The 23,690-nt window shown below is 41.8% G+C and overlaps 1 protein-coding gene across 5 annotated transcripts in view; it reads right to left on the bottom strand.

Annotated features, from left to right (window-relative positions):
• The window catches only part of ARHGAP21 (Rho GTPase activating protein 21), a 148,473-nt gene extending 125,281 nt beyond the window's left edge, over window positions 1-23,192 (bottom strand). For 2 of the 5 annotated variants that reach the window (XM_059660835.1, XM_059660830.1), the window contains exons 1-2: window positions 23,050-23,192; window positions 21,351-21,792 (exon numbers count right to left, since the gene is read on the bottom strand). In XM_059660835.1, coding sequence (XP_059516818.1) covers window positions 21,351-21,428 — 78 coding nt within the window. In that variant the 5' untranslated portion in view covers window positions 21,429-21,792; window positions 23,050-23,192. Of the gene's footprint in view, window positions 1-21,350; window positions 21,793-22,170; window positions 22,321-22,580; window positions 22,724-23,049 lie in introns of those variants that run through there. The other 3 variants (XM_059660832.1, XM_059660831.1, XM_059660833.1) reach the window with 3 other exon arrangements.
• Between the last annotated feature and the right edge of the window lie 498 nt (window positions 23,193-23,690).

The raw sequence follows: 23,690 nt of genomic DNA on the forward strand, positions 1-23,690 counted from the left end.
CTGATCATCAAAATTGAGATATGTCATAGTACACAAGTATTTCAATAAAAAGTAACAGTCTAAAAGATTACTTTTTTACTGTTACAGGAAGAGAGTGATTTCATATACAGCATTTTCACTGATTTTTTTTTCTTTATACATTATAGCAGTTTTGGATTAAAAAGCAAAAACACATATTTATCAAACAAACCTGATCGCTCCACGCACAATACAGATGGCACAATAAACTCCAGTTGTGGTTGCTCATGCAGTTTAAAATCCTGAACTGGGCCATGACTGCCTGGAGCAGGTCTCCGAGGTTCTGTGACTCAGCTTTTGTCAGCACCGGGCGGGCGGGCGGGCGGGCGCTGTGAGGGAGCTCCGCAGTGATGCCATCCACAAATAGGATCTCCCCCTCCCTTCCTGCCCGCAGCAGAGCTCACTGGCAGGACTACATCACCTCCCCAAGCACCGTACATTCAAATGGCTATATCGCAAAGGAAACAGTTTTCACAGACATCTTATTCTATATTTATTATTATTTAATTTTTTAAAAGATGATTGCTTCTACCCTCTTTCTGGGTTTATTCTTCAATGAAAACACAACTTGGAAAGTTGGTATAATAAATCAAGCTTGCAGACTGCTCCCGTAACAAACCAGCTCTGAACACAAAGCCGTGGCAGTGTCCCTGACCCATACACTGAACTCAGTCCAAACGGTGCCTCCTTTTTCTGTCTTTCAGTACATCTCACACTGCCAACAACACCTTAAATGTCTCTCGCCGTGGGTACCGTATTACCACTCTCCTGCTTCTCTTCCTACTTCTCGAACCATCCCTCTTTTGCAAGAGGCAGTGTAGGAAAGTGAGAAAGCCCAGACTTTAGTAAGACTGACGTCACTTCCTCACCTGCTACCTCCTAGAGGTCTGACTGGAAGATAAGGGCTTAATCTTTAAACTGCAGCTCATTCCTTTGTAAAATAACACCTGCCCGCATGGGATATTTTAGTACAAAATAACATGCTTAAAGCAGAGTCTACCACACACCTAATCATGAAGGCTATTAATATTCTTTAGATGAGCCTTCCTTCCTATCTAAATTAGAACTCTACCTCTTATTTTAATGATTTTTTATTAGTAATTACTTCCAAACCTCTCTTAAGCCCCATCCTTTCCCCCAAGCTCCAAATTTGCATGTCTAGACTCTTGCTAAGCACATACACCTAGATACCTTATGCATATCACATGTCCAAACTGAACTTATCTTCTCTCTCAGAACCGCAGCAGCTCTGCAAACCCTCATCTGCATAAGGGCAACTGGTCACTCAAACAGAAGAATCCAGAGATCCTAGACTCCCTCTTCCTTACCTCTCACATCTAGTTACCAAGTCCTGTCACTTCAACTAAACTGTATATTTAACCTGTCTCTCTTCTATCCCCACTCACTGCCTAAAAATTGACGGGGGTCTCCCAATCAGCTGTCTGGAACCTTGCCTCCACAGGACTATCAAAACAATCTTTGAAGCCACAAGCTAATTATGATTAGCCTGCCTACATCCCCTCCCTGCTCCTTTCTGCCTCCAGCAGTTCCCCAAAGTATGTTCCTGCTTGTTCTATAGATTAAAGAATACGAATTAGTTAATGAGAAAAGTCTCCAATGGCAAAGTAAGTTTCCAAAATGCCAAGTTAAACAACCAACCAAAATAGTAAAGTTGCAAGGTCAGATTCAAAGCCCTCAAAATCTGAAAACTGAAGCTCCTATGAACTTGTTTCTAACTCGCTAGTCTTTGAAATCTTTAGCTGAGTTGTCTTGCTCTACCTGTCCCATTTCCCATGTATATCCATGAAGACAGACACCAGACCATGTCTGTACCTTTTCATTGCTATATCCCCAGGGTCTGGCACTTATAAGGTGCTCAATTAATATTTGTTGAATGAGGTAATAAATGTGGAAGGACAATTCTAAGTATGATAGGAATCTTTGGCACTAGAAGCATCAAACTTGAATTATTTAGGATAAATAACTTTTATTTTGGGACCAAGGGGTTATCACCAGTTGTTTGCAAACACAAATTGTTTCCTTTTTTAAATGATCCCCGAAGCTATTAGGGCAGGTGTAAATCAAGCAAAATCCCTAAATACCTACAATGACACTGTCTATTCTATCCCCATTGGAGATTCTGAACAACTCCAGGAGAGGGGAGGGAAGGGTTTCAGGCATCTTATATTCACAAGTCCCCAGGTGATCTGAGGGACCCTCCTTAGTAGTTAGGAACCACTAAGCTCATACCAAAGGGTGGAAAAAAGGACTTGGAGGCTAAAGGCACAACTACATATAGTCAAGCTGGTATAAATCATTCCTAAACATAGCATGTAATTTAGTATTAGTATTATTACAATACTTATTTCCTGGCTATTTAACAGATGTTTACATTAGAGAAATGTGGATGAAGGATGCAAGGTATCTCTGCAGTGTAATAGTATCTCTGTACTGTGAATATAAAGTTATTTCAAAATAAAAGGTTAGTATGAAAAAGACCATAAACAATTATAAGTAGCAATGAACATCTCTATCATCCAGATGTGATCCCGAAATAATCATTCACCACTAGAAGAATGTAGGGGCTCTTAAAAAAAATGGCTGATTCCAGGTCTTGGGCAGGAAATACACATAAAAGATAAATTAGAAAATCATATTGGACAGGAAGCTAGCAAAGACAATTAAGCTCATGTCTAAAGAACTCGGGAGAAAACTAGAAGAGGCTACCACTAGCATAAAATACAACAATTGGGGGTATAATAAGGACTGAAGCATATGACATATGTTTACATCTACCAGTTAATACTACTAGATAGATGATAGATGATAGGTAGATAGATAGATACAAATAAGCAGATAGATAGGTAGACACATGATACAACACATAGGTCACCTTCTGAACTGATTTACTTCTACAAATAAAGGAAAAGAATTAAGAAAAAAAATTCATAGTGTCATATGGTCCCCCCCCGCCCCCCACCATGCACAGTTTACATTTCAAAAACATTGGGTAATACATATCTATATTCCTATATGGACAGTTCTGAAATTCAAACAGGTCTGAAAGTTAAAACATGTTTTGTAACTTATTAATGGCAAAACCTACCTTGCCCTGAGCTGACATGAAGCTCTTCCCACGTCTATTTATTCCCCACAGTAAAATATCTATGCATTTATAGCATAAAGTACTCTAATAGCTGGATGCTGTCACAGAACCTGCATCATCATACATTTCTAAAATTTGAAAACTTTTGAATTCTGAAAAACCCAAGAATTTTGAATCATGGATTATAGATCTACACAAACAGCACTAGCGGTGAGGGTAAGTTGATGTCAGGAATCCAGAAGAAACAATGAGGGGGGGAAACAGGAGGCAAGACCCTCTCCCCTGGGACTGGGAACACCTTTTCTGCCCAGGGTCACTAAGGCCAGAGAAAGCTTCCCAAGCAGGTAAAATCTGAGCCAGACTTTGAATGAAGTATGGGATTCACACAAATGAGAAGGCATGGGAAAGGCAAAACGGACATGAACAAACATGAAAAACACTTCAGACTTTATTCATATTCAGGGGATAATGGATCTGCCATTTTCTTTGAGTGAATGTTTTATGTTTGACAGTAAGACATTATAAGGAAGAAATATATGTACTTTATTTTTGAAAATCGTTTTTTTATTTTTCAATTACAGTTGATATATATTATTATACTAGAGGCCCTGTGTACCTATGAGGTCTGGCCAGCCCACCCCAATCAGGGCAGATCAGGCAGGGCTGGCAGGGGGGAGGGTATGCAGGAGGTTAGTGGCCGGCCCCGCCCACGATCAGCCCCCCAACCCTGATTGGGGGCAGGGCTGGCCAGGGGAGGGGCCAAAGATGGTTGGCCGGCTGGCCCCACCCCCCTGGTCAAACTCCAGTCCGGCTCCCAGTCCAGGGGACAATTTGCCTATTACCCTTTTATTAAGATAGGAGGATTAGTTTCAGGTGTACACCCCAATGATTAGACATTACCTAACTTACTAAGTGATCATCCAATAAATCTCGCACCCATCTGACACCATTCACAGTTACTAGAATATTTTTTACTATATTCCCTATGTTGTACTTTACATCCCCATGCCTATTCTGTCACAACCAATATGCACTTTAAATCTTGTGACAGTTGCTCAGCTTTAAATGAATCACAAGCTTTCTCTAAAAAAATCTGTAAAATATGATCAAACTAGCACTCTAGAGAAATGATAAGCAAAACCTTAAGGAACCTATAAAAAATTATCTGACAAACCAGACCATCTCTAAGACAATAAACTCAGCATATGGCTTTTGCTCATTAAGGTGACACATGGAAGCAACAGATTTCAGTCATTGTGTACCATAAATTGACACTTTGAAGACATCAAGTTTCCTAGTTTGCCAAAAGACAACCAGGGTTGATAAAAGTTTTAAGCTGTCTATTAATTTGTCATTGAACTGTTTATCACTTAAATAATTGAACACAAACAATTTCCATCTATGTGAAACCAGTAAATCTAGATTAAAGTAAAGATTTTTCTCCCTGAAGTTTTTTTCTTCCTTCTAGTAAAGCTTTACGATGAAGTTAACACTCTATGCATTAAATCATTATACTCCTCTCCTGGCTGGGTAACCTTAACTAAGCTCTGTAGCTAGGTTTCCACGTCTCTAAAACGGATACAATACATACCTCATGAGGACAGAATGAGGTATGGTACTTAATAAGGGTTCAATGTTCTCTCTTCAAGCCCTAAAAACTTATCTAAAATCTACTTTATCTCACTGTACGTGTCCAAGAAACATATTACAGCCTAGCACTTAGTTTATTAAGATTAAATCAATATTTTTTTAATATATTTTATTGACTTTTTACAGAGAGGAAGGAAGAGGGATAGAGAGTTAGAAACATCAATGAGAGAGAAACATCGATCAGCCGCCTCCTGCACATCTCCTACTGGGGATGTGCCCGCAACCAAGGTACATGCCCTTGACGGGAATCGAACCTAGGACCTTTCATTCCACAGGCTGACGCTCTATCCACTAAGCCAAACCAGTTAGGGCAAGATTAAATGAATATTAAGGCTAGTAAATGTCAATAGCATAAATACCTAAAGGGCAACAGCAATAGAGAATACTCAAAAGCTATGACACTCAAAACTGGAGACAAATAGGTACATATTGCATGCCAGAAATCAAAGGACTACTAAATAAGTACAAACTATACAGTTCATTAACAACCATACCACCTTTGCAAAGACGAAGAAAATTTTACACGGAAACTGATTTATAGATTAACAAGTAATGACTTTTCTTCCTCAATTTGGCAGTTTTCCTTCTGAATCATTCTCACTCTTTGCCTTGGCCATACTGTTCTCTCTGCCTGAAACCCCATCAGAGGCTTCCACACGTAAGATTCCCCCTGGGGGTTGTCTGTCTCTTATGACGGGGCTGTAAGGGTTCTTTATATATTCTGGAAGCAAGTTCTTGATCAGATATATGTTTTGCAACTATTTTCTCCCCTTCTATGGCTTGATTTTTTACTTTTTTAATGGTGTTTTACAAAGAGCAGAAGTTTTAACTTTGATAAGTCCAATTTATCGTGGGTTGTTTGCCATCCTCTCTCCCCAAGTGCTTTTTGTGTCCTATCTCAGACATCTTAGTCTGCCCCAGAGCCATGCATATTTTGTTTTTGACTAGAAGTTTTATTGTCTTAGGTTTTACAGTTACTTCCCTTTTCTACCTGGAGCTAACTTTTCTGTGTGATCTGAGGTAAGGATGGAGGTTCATTTTTGTCCATAAGATATTTACTTCTCCCAGCACCACTTGAATTCACTCCACTGAATTCAAATGATCATACTCTCCATTCTCTTCCCTAGTTCTATATATCTATCATTATTATACCAATTCTATACTGTCTTGGTTTTGTGGCTTTCTGAGTAACAATTATAAAATAGCAGAGTGAGAAAAAAAAATAGCAGAGTGAAAATTCCAAACTTTGTTCTTTTTCAAAATTGTTTTGACTACTCTATGTCCTTTGCCTCTCCATATAAATTTTAAGAGTCAGCTTGTCTATTTCTAACAAAATAAATGTTAAACTGTGCTGAAATTTAAACTGGGATTGAATTGAATTTACATAGCAATGTGTGGCTAAGTCATATCTTAACAAGTTGAGTTTTCCAATCCATAAACACAGTGTATCTTTCTATTCAGGTTGTCTTTAAAGTATTAAAACAATAATGCTATTATTTTTATTCCACTTTCTGTTTGATAACATATAGAAAATACTAAGTTTTGTGTGGTGACTTTGTATATTTGTATCCTTGCATCCTGCAACCTTGCAAAATTTGCTAGTCCTAGTAAGTTTTATTGGTAGATTCCTTACAACTTCCTATGTGCACAATCATGTTTTAGGTAAGAAAAAGAATTTTCCTTCCCTTTTTCCTTCCTTTTATTTATTTTTCTTCACTTATTGCACTAAGGAGGGCCTCCAGTTTGATGTTCAAAAGAAGTGTGGACAGCAGACATCCTTGCCCTGTTCCCGTTCTCAGGATAATAAAGTATTCAATATTTCACCAAGTATAATAGCAGTAAGGAACCCCTTTACCAAATTGAGTAAGTTTCCTTATATCCCCAGTTTTCTATGAATTTTTATGATGAAATGAGTGTTAAATTTTGTCAAATGCTTTTTCTGCACCTACTAAGATGGTCATATGAATTTCCAACTTTATTCTGTTAATATGTTAAACTCTTAATATGTAAAAATTATAAACTAACCTCTCATTCCTGGGATAACTTCAACTTAATCATGATATATTATCTTTTGTGTATATATTGCTAGATTTGACTTGCTAACATTTTGTTAAGGATTTTTAGATCTACAACCATGAGGGTTATTGGTCTGAATTCCTTTTCTTATAATGTTCTCGTCTGGCTGTTGCCAGGCTTAAGCCGCCTCAGAAAAAGAAGGGAAGTGTTTCCAACACCTCTATTTTTTGAGTTTGTATAGAGTTGGTATGATTTCTTCCTTAAATGTGTGAAAGAATATATCAATGCCGCCATCTGCATCTAGTTTTCTTTGTCAGGAGGTTTTTAATTCCAAACTCCATTTCTTTAACCCATATGGCACTAGTCAGAATTTTTCTTTTTTCTACTTGTGGCAGTTTTGTAATTTGTATCTTTTAAGGTGTGATACTATGATTTGAAATAAATACACAGTTGGTCTCTATTCCCATTTCTGGCACAGAGCTGCTAAAACCTGCCGGGGTCCAACCCCAGCAGGTCCAGGGGTTCCCAAAGGTGTGGACGGAGTCGGCGAAGAAGGAATGACACGGAGACAGCGTTCAGTTGATCAGCATAGTTGGGTTCTCCAGCCAGGTTCTGTTGATCAGCATAGAGAGGTTCTCCTGCCAGGTTCTATCCAGGATCTCCAGCCAAGTTCTGTAGCCAGGTCCTGTCTCTAGGTTCTTCAGCCAGGTTCTCTTACTAGGTTCTGTCTCTAGGTTCTGTGGCCAGTTTCTGTCCAGGATCTTTTGCCATGTTCTCTCGCTAGGTTCTGTCTCTAGGTTCTGTGGCCAGTTTCTGTCCAGGATCTTTTGCCATGTTCTCTCCAGCGAAGTTCTTCTGTCTCTAGGTTCTGTCTCTAGGTTCTGTGTAGGTTCTGTGTCTAGGTTCTGTCTCCTGTCGTCTTGTTACATCTGTATTTATTCCAGTTGATTCCAATCCTATCAATCTCTATTCCAAAGGTTAGGGCGTTTCTTATCTCCATTCCAGGGAGTAAAGATTATGTAGCTTAAGCATGATTGTTCATAGTTAAAGTGATTAATTACCCGCCTGGCACTTAGTTAAGGGGTATTATTCCCTCCCTAACTTTAGGGGAAAATCCCTACCTGGGGAAACAACCTTTCTCAGAGAGGTGACCTTGGTTAAAACACATAGTGCCAAGAAGGTGAGCAAACATATTAAGATCAGTATGCCATATATGCCAGGTCCCTTGAAACAGCAAGGATGGACCGGCTCCTGGCAAAAACCCTTGGAATTCCTAAGTGCTGAGAGCACCAAAGGTGTCTTTTGCTATGTTAACAAGGTGACTTTTGAATGGCATCAAAGTAGCACAGCATTTCCAGTGGCCACAAACTAATAGGTTCAGCTAGGGCAGGGGTGGGCAAACTTTTTGACTCGAGGGCCACAATGGGTTCTTAAACTGGACCGGAGGGCCCGAACAAAAGCATGGATGGAGTGTTTGTGTGAACTAATATAAATTCAAAGTAAACATCATTACATAAAAGGGTACGGTCTTTTTCTTTTTTTAGTTTTATTCATTTCAAACGGCCGGATGCGGCCTGCGGGCCGTAGTTTGCCCACGGCTGAGCTAGGGGTTCTCCAAGGCTCATACCACTCTAAGCAAGACTCCAGTGATACCTGGTCTCTCCCACTGAGTCCACAGTGTAATTGTAACTGTTTCTACTAATACAATTTTTTATAAAACATTAGAGGCCCAGTGCATGAATTTGTGCACGGGTGGGGTCCGGCTGGCCTGGCCCCAATTAGGGCAGATTGGGGCTGGCCTGTTGGGAGAAGAAGATGGTGAGAGGTTGGCCGGCCGGCCCGCCCCAATCGGGCCGATTAGGGCCAGTCTGGCTGGGAGGAGAGGCCACAGGCGATTGGCAGGCCGACCCCGCCCTTGATCGGGGTGGGAGAGTCCAATCAGGGGCCAGGGGGAGGGGCCGCGGGAGGCCAGCTGATCCCACCCCCTGACCGGGCAGGTTCACTAGCCACAGTGGGCGTCATCACAACTGGTCATTATGGTCCTTACAGTCGTTATAGTGTTACGGTCGCTGGCTTTTTATATATATAAAGGCATCTAAAAAAAACTCCACCCAAATAATCCAGTTTAAAATGGGCAAAGGACCTGAACAGACATTTCTACAAAGAGGACATACAGATGGCTGATAGGTACAGGAAAGACTGTCCAACCTCACCAATCATCAGGGAACCACAATGAGCTATCAGCTCATCCTCCAAGTGTTAGTGAAGAAGTGGAGAAAAGGGAACCTTGGGGACACTGTTGGTGGGAATGGAAAGTGGTACAGCCAGAATACAGAGCTTCCTCCAAAATTAAAAATAGAACTATCATATGATCCAACAATCCCACTTCTGGGTCCTTATACAAAGGAACTGAAATCAGGACCCTGAAGATAATATAGTTCAGCCTTAAGAAGGAGAAAAATCCTGTCATTTGCATCAACATGGATGGACCTGGAAGGCATTATGCTAAGTGACATAAGCCAGACACAGAAACACAAAATACTGTATGATCTCACTTATACGTGTAATCTAAAATAGTCAAACGGGTGGGACGCAACCAATCAATGCGTCTCTCTCACATCAATGTTTCTCTTTCTCTCTTTCCCCTCCACTCGATCTAAAAATCGATGAAAAAAATATTTTCAGGTGAGGGCTAACAAAATACACACACACATCCCAAATACCATTTAAAAAATAATAATTAAATTAAAAAATAATAAAATAGTCAAACTCAGAGAAGCAGAGTAATTGCAGAATTTGGAGAAGTGATGGTCAAAGGGTACAAAGTTTTAGTTACTCAGGATAAATAAGTTCCAGAGATCTACAATACAGCAGAGTGCCTAACAATGCTGTATTGTATACTTAAAATTTGCTAAGGTGGTAGATCCTATGCTAAGTGTTCTTACCACAAAATCGTAATAATAAAAACAATAATAATCAAGGAGGTAGAAGGAAACATTGGGTGGTGATGAATATGTTTACAGCCCTGATGATGGGGATGGCTTCATGCGTGTATACTTACCTGCAAACTCACAGAGTTGTGTACATTAAATATGTACAGTTCTTCATATATCCCAATAAAGGGATTTTAAAAAGAAATGAAGTCATCTAAAATATTCAGAACTCTGAAATATTTGGGCATCTAAGAACTATTATAAAAGTAGGACCTTTCAAGAAGCTACGCCTGGACCTCTGTTTAAACAGCTTTATTTCAAAGTCAACTAGAGAAGCTAGGATTTTCTATTAACTCTCAGTGGCATTAGCACTGGGGTCCAAAATAAACATCACTTCCTAAAAGAAAAGAAATACATCCCCTTATATGCAATCACACTCAAGGACATCAGTTTTCTAAAACGCTTTTCTTAGTCCTTCAAATTCAAATCATTCTCTTTCGAGATGCCTATCAACCGTGATTGTGCTTTCTTCATTGGTTCGCTGGTGTGGCTCTGCCAGATCCTCTTTGTTAGTGGCTTTGCTCCTTCTCCAACATCACTCTCACTGACGTCAAGAAATCCTGCTTCTATTGCAGAAGTGGCAGCTGGGCTCTGTAATTAGTTTACATTGTATTTGCATTGTATTAGCCAAAGTATCTCCCAACCAGTGAGACTGAAAAGACAAGACTGATTCAGTGAATAGACAGAATAACTGCTGGTGTTAAAGGAGAAAGGGTGTGTAGATGTTAATGATTTGTTTATTATTACTTATGTTTGAATGATTTCTGAAACCCTTCAAAATATATGCTTAGGTAAAGAACAATATATACTTTTTCTTCCACTGTAAGTTTCCCTATTCTTGATAGTTAATCTAAACAAATAATTACAAAATGCACCAAAGAAATTATTCTAAGTTGTTTGCATAAAGAAAATGACATGAAACAAATTACTTTTATAATACAGCTAAAAAGTAACTGCTTCATAGTGACCAAAGTCAGAGTTCGATCACCTTAAAAATGTTAACTTTTGATTCAAGTATTATATACAAAAAACAAACCAAAAACCCCCACACATATTACTTGAATTTTAAAGTGCTCTTTTGACACAAAATCTATTTTACTTGAAAAGAATATTATTTTGGAAAACTAATGACATAGAAATATGTTTCATTACAAATAAAAAATAATTTTAATCTTGAAATTTTCACTGGTTCATAGTCACTTAAATTTTCTCTCCATATTTTTTGCTCTTTTCTTCATATTGATTTCAAAGTGGTCAGAAGTCGGGGTACTATAAGAATTTAGACTTTGAAAGTAGCTGTGAATGTCACTTTCTTCTGTTCTCACATTGAAAGATCACCAGGGGGCCTTTTTTTAAAAAGTTAAGGTTTTGGGGTCTCATTCCCAGGTATTCTGTTCTGATTCATTAGCTTAAGTGTGGGGCTAAGAATGTGTAGTTTTAAAAGTTGTCCAAGTGATTCTAATAATCATTCAGAATTACTTGACTTAAATTCCTACCCAAGCAGGAATCCCCTCTGTCATCTCTTAGCTGAAGGTCATCCTACCGCTGCAAAGAACACAGTGGCCCATTTATCTATCTATCTATCCACTAATCCTAGTTCTGCCCTTCAGAGCCATACAAAATTAATCTCTTTTCCATACTATTATCCGTGAAAATATCTTTTTTTAAAAAAAATATTATTGATTTCAGAGAGGAAGGGAGAGGGAGAGACAGAAACATCATTGATAAGAGAGAATCATTGATCAGCTAGCTGCCTCCTGCACACTCCCTACTGGGATGAAGCCCACAACCTGGCATGTGCCTTGACTGGAAATCGAACTGTTACCTCCTGGTTCAAAGGTCCACGCTCAGCCACTGAGCCAGGCCGGCTGGATACTGAAAATACCTTTGTGCAGTGCTTTTTAAAAAACTTTATTTTTATTGCTGAAAGTATTACAGATGTCCTCTTTTTCCCCCAATGACCCCTTGTAGCCTGCATCCCCGCCCCAGGCCTTCACCACACTACTGTCTGTGTCCAGGATTCATACATATATGCATATAAATTCTTTAATTAATCTCTTCTCACCCATCCACCCCCAACTTCCTACTGAGATTTGACAGTCTGTACAGTACTTTTTAAGAGTTTCTTCTTTCCTAAATTTACAAAACTGATATATATATATATATATATATATATATATATATATATATATATATATAATTTTGTAAATGGAGATAGATAGATGATAGATGGATAGATAGATAGATCCCCATTCCCCTCCTGATGGGCAGAGAAGGGATCTAAAATATATTATTAAATGAAAAAAGGCCGAACCGGTTTGGCTCAGTGGATAGAGCGTCGGCCTGCGGACTGAAGGGTCCCAGGTTCGATTCCGGTCAAGGGCATGTACCTGGGTTGTGGGCAAATCCCCAGTAGGAGATGTGCAGGAGGCAGCTGATCGATGTTTCTCTCTCATCGATGTTTCTAACTCTCTATCTCTCTCACTTCCTCTCTGTAAAAAATCAATAAAATATATTTAAAAAATAAAATAAATGAAAAAAGGAGTAAATTGAAAACAGTTTCCTAAAAGCATTATAATAAAGATCTGATTTATTTATTTATTTATTTTTGTTAATCCTTTCCTGAGGATATTTTTTCCATTGATTTTTAGATAGAGTGGAAGGGAGGAGAGAGAGACAGAGAGAGAAACATCAATGTGAGAGAGACACATCGACTGGTTGCCTCCTGTGCACACCCCGACTGGGCCCGGGATTGAGCCTGCAAACGAGGTATGTGCCCTTGACTGGAATAGAACCTGGGACTCTTCAGTCCGCAGGCTGACATTCCAACCACTGAGCCAAACTGACTAGGGCATAACGATCTGATTTAAACTGGGTGCCCAGACCAATTTCCTCCCCTCACAATCACTAGATATGAAATATGTTTCCAGAAGCCAATATGCAGAACCCAGAGAAGAGTAGGTCTCATCAATCATACTAATACAAGTTCTTTTAAATATATATACATTTTTATTGATCTCAGAGAGGAAGGGGGAGAGAGAGAGAGATAGAAACATCAATGAGAGAGAATCATTGATTGGCTGCCAACTGCACGCCCCACACTGGGGATCGAGCCCGCAACCAGAGCATGTGCCCTGACCATGAATCAAACCATGATTTCCTGGTTCATAGGTCAACACTCAACCACTGAACCATGCCAGCCAGGCATACAAGTTCTTTTAAATACAGAATCTTTATTTATTAGGAAAATACTGGGATTCAGATATCTAGATATCTCGAGGTTAAAAAAAAAAAAAATCCCCAAGATCACAGTAGATAAGACATATCCAGAAGAAATATAATCGTTATTTACCTACTGATATTTAAGAATATTCTCCACATGGTAAGTAAGGAGAAAATAAAAATATTCTTAAGAATGTAAGTCCTGCCCTAGCCGGTTTGGCTCAATGGATAGAGCATTGGCCTGCAGACTGAAAAGTCCTGGGTTCGATTCCGGTCAAGGGTATATGCCCAGGTTGTGGGATCAATCCCCAGTAGGGGGGACGTGCAGAAGGCAGCCAATCAATGATTCTCTGTCATCACTGATGTTTCGAACTCTCTCTTCCTATCCCTTCCTCTCTCTAAAATCAGTAAAAATATATTTTAAAATATATATTTAAGTCCTGTCAAGATATATTAAAGATTAACGCAGAGAACAAGAGAAGTCAAGAAACTCGTGTGGGGTTATAAGCAACACTGCATATATTTCATTCTTCATAACTATGCCAGAGATCTCTTCAGAACAGAGATAGATGACAAGGGGAAAAGGCAATAAGTAACCAATTCTGTATCAAAAACAAGTCCAATATCAAACAGAAAACTCAACAGCAGCTGGTCTGACTACGGAAAAGTAAATACACTCAACTTAACATTTTTTGATAATAGGTTGTTCTGGTCTGTCAAAAACTTTCCCAGTACATAAATCTTCAGAAATATCAAATTTGGATTTTAAATCTATTCTCTTATTCACAATCTACACAGTGGAATTTCTTGTATATTATTAGATCATTAGAAAAAAAGAGAACTTAAAAAAATATTTTTCATCACATTAAGTTTCTTCAACTTACAGTACAATATTACCATTGTCTTTCAGATTATTTTAGAAGTACAAAAGGCCATCTTCCAGATTTCATTGCAAAATAAACTATTTGCACAATACTCAGTTTTTTAAAGAATATGACAGCTTGCCCTGGCTGGTGTGGCTAAGTTGGTTAGAGCCTCTCCCGTGCACCGGGTCAAGGGCTCAATTCCCGATTAGGGTACTTTACCAGGTTGCGGGTTCGATCCTTGGTGGGGGTGCATAGGGGAGTCAACCAATTGAGGTTTCTCTCTCACATTAATGTTTCTCTCTCTTCCTCTCCTTTTTCTTTCCTCTCTTTCTGGAATCAATTAAAATCATCTTCAGATAAGGATTTTAAGAAACAAGAAAAAGAATATGACAACGTAAACTAAAAAAAAAAAAAAATTGCTCCATTTTGGTGGAAGCAATCTAAATTTGAACTTTTGAGTGAAGATGTCTTCCTACTTAAACTAACAGAATATATGGAAGGCTCATAATATCTTAACATATTTAATTCCTTCTGGTCAATTAAAATTAGATAAATACTGGGACAATCATAAATCCAATAACCTTTCTTTTTACTAATCTAATCACACCGACCAGAAAGAAAAACAAGTGCCTACCATATGGTCTCTCTGTAACAGAAAATAGCTGCTTTCAATACCAGCATCTGTGCATCTTTATCAACATTAGCAGTGCCCATACTTAAATCAGCACATCGTTAACTATAATAAGATGACAGGTCCCTTCACAAAGCAAAGAACAAAAAAAAACTGAGTATCACTTCTGTACTAGATTATATTTGACCTGGTCCTAACAAAGCAATGACGGATCAAGGATTATGTAATCAAGAAACAAGGACTTCATAACATGTTTAACTTGGAAGAAATGAGTGCTACGGAACAGTAACAGTGTATGGAGAAATTTCCTTAGACGTGGGTCCTCATTTCTTTGATGGACCTCCTCTAGTGATATGTCCCGCTCTACATATTCAAATCCAGACTTTTGCTGAAATGCCACTTAATGATGCCTGCTGCTGGCACTGCTGCCATTCTTAATTCCAACAGGCTTTACCTTGAATCCTAACTTGCAGCATAAAGCCCCTGACATCCAAGGGTATTCTGACAGATTCAGGTGCATGACCGAACACACATTCAAAATTAAATGATAGTGTTATATTATGTTATACTACAATGAGTCCAGAATAAATCCTAGGCTTCTAATTAGGAAAACATAGGCTTTTAAAACCATGTTGAAATATTGTTTTTAGTAGTATGCATCTTTTTCTAAAAGTGTTTAAGCATATTTTAAGCAGTATAGGTTTTCTAGAAACCAGATTTTCACCAGACTGATAAAAAAAAAATTACCTATTTTTTAAAATATGTAAACTGTCTTTTTATTGTAGTTTTGGAATTAAACAAAAAAGAGAAAATACAAAAATAACATAATCCCAAAATCCCATCATTCAGAATTAACAACTGCCAACATTTTGTAATAGTCAATGTTGTGATCATTCTTGGCTCATAATATTCATTTTAAGACAAAAAAAAATATGAGAACGCAGACATATTTTCTTTCTATACTTTCTCCACCAGTTTGATTCCACATTCATTAGTCTTTTAACCTCTCAGTACAAATTATTTCATACATTTGTACTACACACTGCCTTGGTTACTGTTACTTGGTTACCAGCTTCCCAAAGATAGGAAAGACGCAAAGAAAAAAAGGCACCAATTGTTAACAGCAGTACTACTGGAACTGCAGGTCTAAGGAAGAACATATACTGCATACTCTACATATTTTTGTATCATCTGAATTAAGTATTCACATATTATATACCTAGAAAGCTCAATGGCATTTTGGAGTGTTTCTTAGTCCTCATTTCATTCATTCCTTGGGGAAAAATCTGAGGTCCTAAAAGTGCTAAGTACTCTTCTAGGTACAAGAAATACAATGTGAACAAACTGCACGTAACACATTCTAGATACAGTATCCATCCAAATAAACATGCAAAACTCGGATAAGCATGCCAGAGGGAGATTATGTGGCAGGGAGAAAAATAAAGCAAGGAAGGAGGGCAGGTCTTGCCACAGGAGCAGGAGATTGGCGTTCAATAAGCAGAATGGCCAGTAAAGGCTTCACACAGTAGATGACCTCTAAGCAAAACCAGAAGCAGACAAGGAAGTCAGCTGTGAGGATGCCCTGGCAGGGCTCGGGGTGTCACAAGCAGAAGGTACAGCAAGTGGGAAGGCTCTGGGGAATGGCATGTGTGGTGTGTGCGCAAGAGCAAGAGTCCAGAACGCCCAGTACAGAGTAAGGGGGGGTGAGAGTAACTGGAGGTGAGGAGGCTAGACTGTACAGGGCTTTGTGGGACAGTCAGAACTTTGGCTTTTATCCTGGGGGAAATGAGAAGCCATTAGAGCAGCGCTTCTCAACCTGTGGGTCGCAACCCCTGTGAGGGTCGAATGACCCTTTCACAGGAGTCGCCTAAGACCATCGGAAAACACATATATAATTACATATTGTTTTTGTGATTAATCACTATGCTTTAATTATGTTCAGTTTGTAACAATGAAAATACATCCTGCATATCAGATATTTACATTACGATTCATAACCGTAGCAAAATTATAGTTATGAAGTAGCAACGAAAATAATTTTATGGTTGGGGATCACCACAACATGAGGAACTGTACTAAAGGGTCGCAGCATTAGGAAGGTTGAGAACCACTGCATTAGAGGAATATGAGCAAAGCAGTGACATGATCTGTTTTTTAAAAGGTCCACTCTGATTACCATGGCTGAGAGACCAGTCAACCAGACTTGAATGCTATACCTGAGAAAAATGAGAGATCAAAGATCACTCCCAGATGCCTGGCCTGGAAGGGTGGGATTACTATTGCTCAAGATGAGAAAGGCTGTAGAAGGAGCAAATTGGGAAGGTGAGGTGGGGGAGTGGATGTAGAGAAGCAGGAATTTGGTTTTGGATATGCCTACTTAATGTCCAAGTGGAGTTTCTGTGTGGTCAGATCAGTTGGATATAGGAGTCTGAATTCAAGGGGTAAAGACACACACACGTACATACATACCATGTATAAACTAGCAATTTTATACTCAGAGATTGAGGAAAAGGAAACAATAAAGTTGGAGGGTAATCAAGAGAGTATAATATACCGAAATCTAAGTGAACATTTAATAAAAACTAAGACTTTTCCTGCTCATTCATTCATTCAACAAATATTTATTAAGCACCTACTATGTACCACACACTTAGAAACAAACATGGTCCCTATTCTTATGGGGCCTGTAATTCAGAGGAATACACACAATAAACTTTTAAGTGCTGTTCCTAATATGGTATGCCGTGGTCGGCAAACTGCGGCTCGCGAGCCACACGCGGCTCTTTGGCCCCTTGAGTCTAGCTCTTCCACAAAATACCACGTGCGGGCGCGCACGTACAGTGAGATTGAAATTTCGTGGCCCATGCACAGAAGTCGGTATTTTGTGGAAGAGCCCCCACACTCAAAGGGGCCAAAGAGCTGCATGTGGCTCGCGAGCCGCAGTTTGCCGACCACTGGAGGGTGTCTTGGGATACTGCACTAGGGGCAACTAATCAGTTCTTGGAAGATCAGGGAAGGCTTTTCCTGGAGAAGTAATACTGAAGAAAAGTACAGAATGATGAGTAAATCAGCTAGGGAGAGGAGAAGGCTGAGGAGGGGACTGAAGGAAGGGTGACGGAAAGCTGCACTTACAAGGACCTTAAGTGAAGAGACACTGATGCCCCAGGGGAACCGAAAGCAGCTCAGGGGAAGCTGTACAGAAAGAGGAAACGAGGAAACAGATGAGAAAGGAGATGGGCAAACCAGACTGTCATTGTCCTGTAAAACTTCTCAGGGTTTGAACTTTATTCCCAAGGCAATGGGGAACCAGAAAATTTTTTTACACAGGGGAATGCAATGATCAGCTTTCTACTGCAGGAGGAGCGGGCTATGGCAGGGACAGGACGATGGAAGGAGACGGCCTGGCCTGGGCTCACCATGGAGATGTAGCTGGCCTTAGCTCAGGTAGTGACAGTAGGATTTGGAATGCAGACTCAGTAGGACTTTGGATAGGAGGAAAGAGGAGTAAGATGAGTCAGGGATGATAACCTAGTTTTTGACCTGGACAAATAAGGAGATAGTGGTGCTACTCACTAAAAGAAGAAACACAGGTTGATGGTAGGGGAACAATTTGTTGAGTTTGAAATGCCTGTGTGCTATCCAAAAAATAAAAACACTGGTAAACAGCAATTGGCTATACAGGTCTAGACATAAAGAATAAAATCTGCAATAGAGTGCTAAATTTGGAATCACTGACATACACTAAAATTAAATTAAAGCCATGGGAGAGTGTAAAATAAAATTCAGGGAATGAGAAAAGAGAATAGAGGAATGGGGAGGGCCTGAGTCTGGTTAAAACCAACAGGAAGGGGGCAGACGAGGAAGAATCCTAAAAACAGAAAGAAAGAGCAAGAGGGAGAGGTATGGAGGGAGAGCTTAAGAAGGAATAAGGGAATCTGGGATAAAAGCAAAGTGTACAGAATGTGTTCCAGAAGAGCAAAGTATAAAATTTTATATGAACCCACGTACCAAAAAAATGCCTTATTTTATAATTTACACCATTCCAAAATCAACCAACAGATATTTTTCATCAGCTATAATACATATAGTCATAGGATAAACTTAGTCTAGGTGAAGAAGCAAAACATAAAATAAGTTATTTAGCATTAGTAAGTTTATTGTAATAATAGATGGTGAAATTGCTATACGCTTGGACAACACTATGAACTACGGATGAAAAGTAAAATAAGTGCTGATATGAGGAAAGTAATGTGTCTAGAAAGCTGAAAGCCAGTTTTCATCTTTGGAAAAAATAAAAAAGAAGAAAAAGCAAGTTTAACCTCAAAGGATAAATACTATATGATATGAAAGGGGGAAAGAATATCAGAGGACTCAGAGAATCTAACAAAGTGATTTTATGAGCAACGTTACTCAAGGCTAGGTGTCAGAATACTTCTCAGGTCAAACAGTATACACACACACACACACACACACACACACCAAAAAACACTCATCAGAATAAGTGAAACCAATTTTGAAAAATACATCTTCGATATGCAAAGTATATAATTTTGTGTGAACACAATGTGTTATCATCACTGTATAATGCCAATCTAGATAGTCTACTGGACTGTCGCAATTCTTTATTACATAGGAGGATTGTTATTTGTTTTTTAACCTTCCAGTATATTCTTAGAAGGTGGTGCCTACATTTACTGGTATACTGACACAATTAGATTCTAATCCTTAAGATGAATAAAAAATTTCTGATTATTTTTCAACAAAGCAATAGATCTTATTCATAGAAGGTGGAGTTAGCTAATTAGGTAAGGCATGAAATAGTGAATCCTATTAACTCACTACATGAATTGCTTCTGTTCTACAATATTATACTTTTAAGCTTATTAAAAGCATTAACATTAAAACATAGATGCTCCTCTCTTAATTAGGTAAGAACACATAGATTTATTATTCCAACACACATTTACAGCACAGCTATTGGTTTTAAAGTTTTTAAAGAATGACAATACTATTCTAGAATGTAATACTTCAGATAAAATTAAGCACCAAAATTAAATACAGTGTTCAAAGACTTAAGTATCTACCACCCAAAGTTGATACTTACACTCAAGTATGTATATAATCTTTAAGTGAGCAAAATACAGTGCTTTCTTGGTTCCCAGACTAGAAATAATATGGCCATGCCAGCAGTAAGGGCCAAGTGAAAACAAATTTCACAGCCCTTAAAAAAACACATAACTGTCATTGTTAATAAAAGCCAAGTTTGCAACTGGAAACATTGCCTTGTAAGCCAAGGACAAGATGTGTCATTATAAATTCTTGATTGCAGGACATCCTTTAAATGCTCCCCCCTCCAAAAAAAAAATTCAAATAACATTAGTCCTTGCAAATTAATGCAAATGAATGCTAATTAAAGTATTCTCAAGACAATGACAAATAAGGCTTTAGGACCATAATACATATTATTATGTAACTACAATACACATTAAGCAATCACCAGTTGTAGGTTGACCTTCCAAAAGGAGTGATTATGGTTTACCATGATCAGAGGATTGTGGTGTTATACTTAACCATGTTTTTTACCTGCAAGCAGGTGTTTACAGGTGTCAAAAAGCAAAACACTGATTCTAACTGTAAACTATAGTTCTTATAAACTGTACTGTACTTACCTCCCTATTTTCTAAGCACTTTTTAATTCAATATGAAGTAAACTACATGATGTGATTTTCTGTGCATGCTTTCCAAACAAAAATTTAACTTCTGATTCATTTTTATTAAAATGCCAAAACTCACACACTTAGACCTTGTTTTGATGACCACAAAGTTAAAATTTAACACTTACTGAATGTGAGTGAAGGCTCATTTGGGAATGTTATTGCTATCAAAAGTAACCTTCAATCTTTCAATAAAAATATGGGTAGTTCAAAAGTAAAGTTTAGAAGGATAGCAGTACTCAGTACATTTAGCAAGAAAATTACAGAAACTATCACTAACAAACTAAACACAATACAGTCTTGATAGCAGTAAACTCCAAATATAATGGGAAAACATAAATGCGAGGCAACAGGGCATATCAATGGACTTCCTATGATTTCTGTCCTGCCTGCTCAAAACATTTCAAGAAGCCTGGCATAAAGTCTTCTGGGCCTTTCCAAAGATGCTGGTCTGAAGGCAATGCAAGCCACCCACCACCCCAGAGCAGCTCACAGGTCTGCTGTGCGCCTTAGTAAGTATCAGTAAAGGCAGGAGAGTTTTCAGGGAGGTGGAATTACAATTCTATAAAGTAGTTTTCCAAGGCTGTGCCTAAAATGCCCATTAGGAAAGACGTGTTTTTCTACCCCAAACAGAGATCCGCTTCAACAGCAGCCAGGACACCCACTGCTATCAGAGAGGAAGCTTCAGGTGCAACAAGCACAGCAACTACCACCACCTCAGAGAGCAAACCTAGATGTGCACGCACCGCATTCACAGAGCCACCCCCTAACCAGCCCAGCGCCACGAGTCCTGGAGGATGGCGACTGAAGGGCACAGTTTGGTATTCCCAGACAACTGAAATGGGAGAATTCCCCGCTCAGCCTCGGCGGTGACTAAGATGGGGACATTTCAAAGTAAGGAAAACTTTCCTGCAAAGGAATCACCCGCAGTTCCTGGAAATAAAAATGGGTGAGGCTTCACCTTGCTCCTGGTCAGGCAGGGGTGCTCCCACCAAGCAGCTAACATAAAAGCCCCCCCAAAGCCTCTTCTTAGGCCCGGTGGCAAGCGTCCCTTCCCCCCCCCCCCCACCGAGAGAAAGGCACCCCCCCAAAACCCAGGCCACGGTGGGCTGGGGAGACTGCCTCTGCACTTACCTCACAGGCGGGGGACCCGTGGGCCTTCAGCGTGTCACCATCTCCCTCCGGCTGACCAGTCCGACGTGTGGCCATCATTTCATTTCAAATCACAAAGAAGGGGCCAATCCTTTGGAGTCCACATTGGGGGGAAAGGCTGCCACACAGCAAAAAGGGTAATAATTCCACACCAGGCTCCGAGGAGAGACAGGGCCAGGGAAACCAATAATGGGCCAGGGAGGCAATGTTTTGATGAAGCCCCCGCAGGATGCCCTGATGATTCCTTCTTCGGGCTTCAACTGACGGCACCGTCTTCGTCCATCTCTCCAGACTTCAAAAACAAAGGCCGGCTTCTTGGCAGCGAGCGAGGCCCGCGGCAGAAAGCGGTCCCCTTCCTCCCGAGTCCGCGTGGAATCTGAGTGGGTCGGGAAGGCTCCAGCGTCGGCTCCCAAGGAGATCGCTCCTGGAACAGGGAAAAGTTAAAGGGCGTGAACTTTCTCCAGACGCTGACCTTAGCCTTGCCCACAAGTCCACCCCAAGCGCGCATTTCCAACACCTGGAAAGGGAAGTCGATCCATGCAGATGAGCCACACAAATTAAAGTTGAAAGAAGCCTCCCATGGGGGGCGGGGGGGGATTAGGGGGGAGAGAGAATGCATAAATCAGGAGAAAGAAGAAACAACAGAACTGAACTGCACGGTGGTTGCGACAAAGACGCCTAGCTGTTGCGCAGCCTTCGAGAAAAAGCATTCCCTTTCCAAGTGCATGTCACGAAGGTATTTTCCGTGCAGAAGAGAAGGGGGGCATACGTTCTTCCCCATCACCCAGATAGGTGCACTTACGGAAAGTTTTCTTTCCACGAGACTAAAATGGGGTAAGACTCGACAAAAACCCTCCCGGCTCCCCTCCTGCCCATCCCAAAACAAGAACAAAACGCCAGCCTCGGTCGCGGCCAGCCGGCTGGGTGGCTGGGGCGCCCGCCGCCAGCCCGCGCCCCGGCCAGTGTCCCCGAGGAGGCGGCTGTTTTCCTTGGCCCGCGGCGGGGCTGGGTGGGGACGGCGCGGGGCGGGCGGGCGGGACTCGGCGCAGCTCCCTCTCCCGGGCATGACTGCGGGGCCACCTCCACGAAGCCGCAACCCGAGCAACTTCGATTTAGTGGCTGCTCCCCAAAACTACCACTCGGCGTGATCCTTTCCTTCCCCCGTGGCCACCTAAGGGGGAAAAAAATAGGAAAAAGAAAACCACCACCCACCTACCACGATTTCCTCCGCCCCTTCCAGAGGCGGGTCGGTGCGCTCGATCTCCCGGGAAGGGCGGCCCAAATACGTGCTTTAGAAAAAGGTGTGGGGGACCCGGGCGGGGAAGACAAAACGCGGGGGGCGCCCCCTTCCCGCCCGCTGGGCGCGGCGGCGAGCAGGAGCGCGGACGCGGGTCTGCGCGGGGCCCGGCCGGGACGCTAGGCCGCAGGCTCGGTTAATATTCATGAGCGGCGGGAGGCGCCCCTCCTCCCCGGCCCGGCCGGACCCCGGCCCGCCGCCGCCTTTGTGCCCTTCCCTCCGCCCGCCGGCTCCCCTGCTCCGCGGGCGCGGCCCCTCCGTCCCGCTGGGCGTCCGCCGTGCGCTCCGCAGGCTGGGCGGGGTGCTCCGAGGCGGCGGGAAGGAAGGGAGCCCCCGGCGAGCTGCGCCCTCGCGGTTCAGGCGGAAAACCACACAGAAACGCACCGGAGGAAGCGGGCGAGTGGACCCGCACGGGGCTGCCCGGCCCCGGACAGCGCGCCCCGCAGGCTCCGCGCGAGCTGGTCCGAGCCGGACGGCGATCCGGCGCCGCCGCCGCCGCGCGCTCCGAGGCCGCCGCCCCCGGCCGGCCGCTCCCAGGCACCGCCGCGACCTGCCCCGGCCGGCCCCGGGCTCTCGGCCGCCGCGGGAGGGCGTGGGGCGGGGCGGCGGCCGCCGGACTCTCCCCTCGCCTCGCCGGGCCGGGGCCGCGCGGAAGCACCGGGGATCGCCAAGTGACAGAAGTGCCTCGCTCCGCCGCCGAGCCAAGCTGCTTCCCGGGGGCGGATTTCTCGCTTCTTCCTCCCTGGATCCACCTCCTCCCACCCCACCTCCTTCCCCTCCCCTCCCCAGGGGAGGCTCTGGGGCTGAATATTTTATGTCTTGAATAATACGGCCCGGGGAACCGACGCTGGAGAAGGGGGATTAGCCTGGGGTTGGGGGCAGGGGTGCTGGCCACCCCCTCCCAGTGCGTCTCGGGACCTACGAGCCCTCACGCCCCCAGCCCCGTGCCCCGTGCCCCACCCCTCCTCCCCCAGTGCAAGCACGCACAAAACCTCCCCGCCTTCTCCGACCTCCCCAAAGCTGAG

This window comes from Myotis daubentonii, chromosome 1, assembly GCF_963259705.1.
Source record: "Myotis daubentonii chromosome 1, mMyoDau2.1, whole genome shotgun sequence".
NCBI classification, from domain to species: Eukaryota; Metazoa; Chordata; class Mammalia; order Chiroptera; family Vespertilionidae; genus Myotis; species Myotis daubentonii.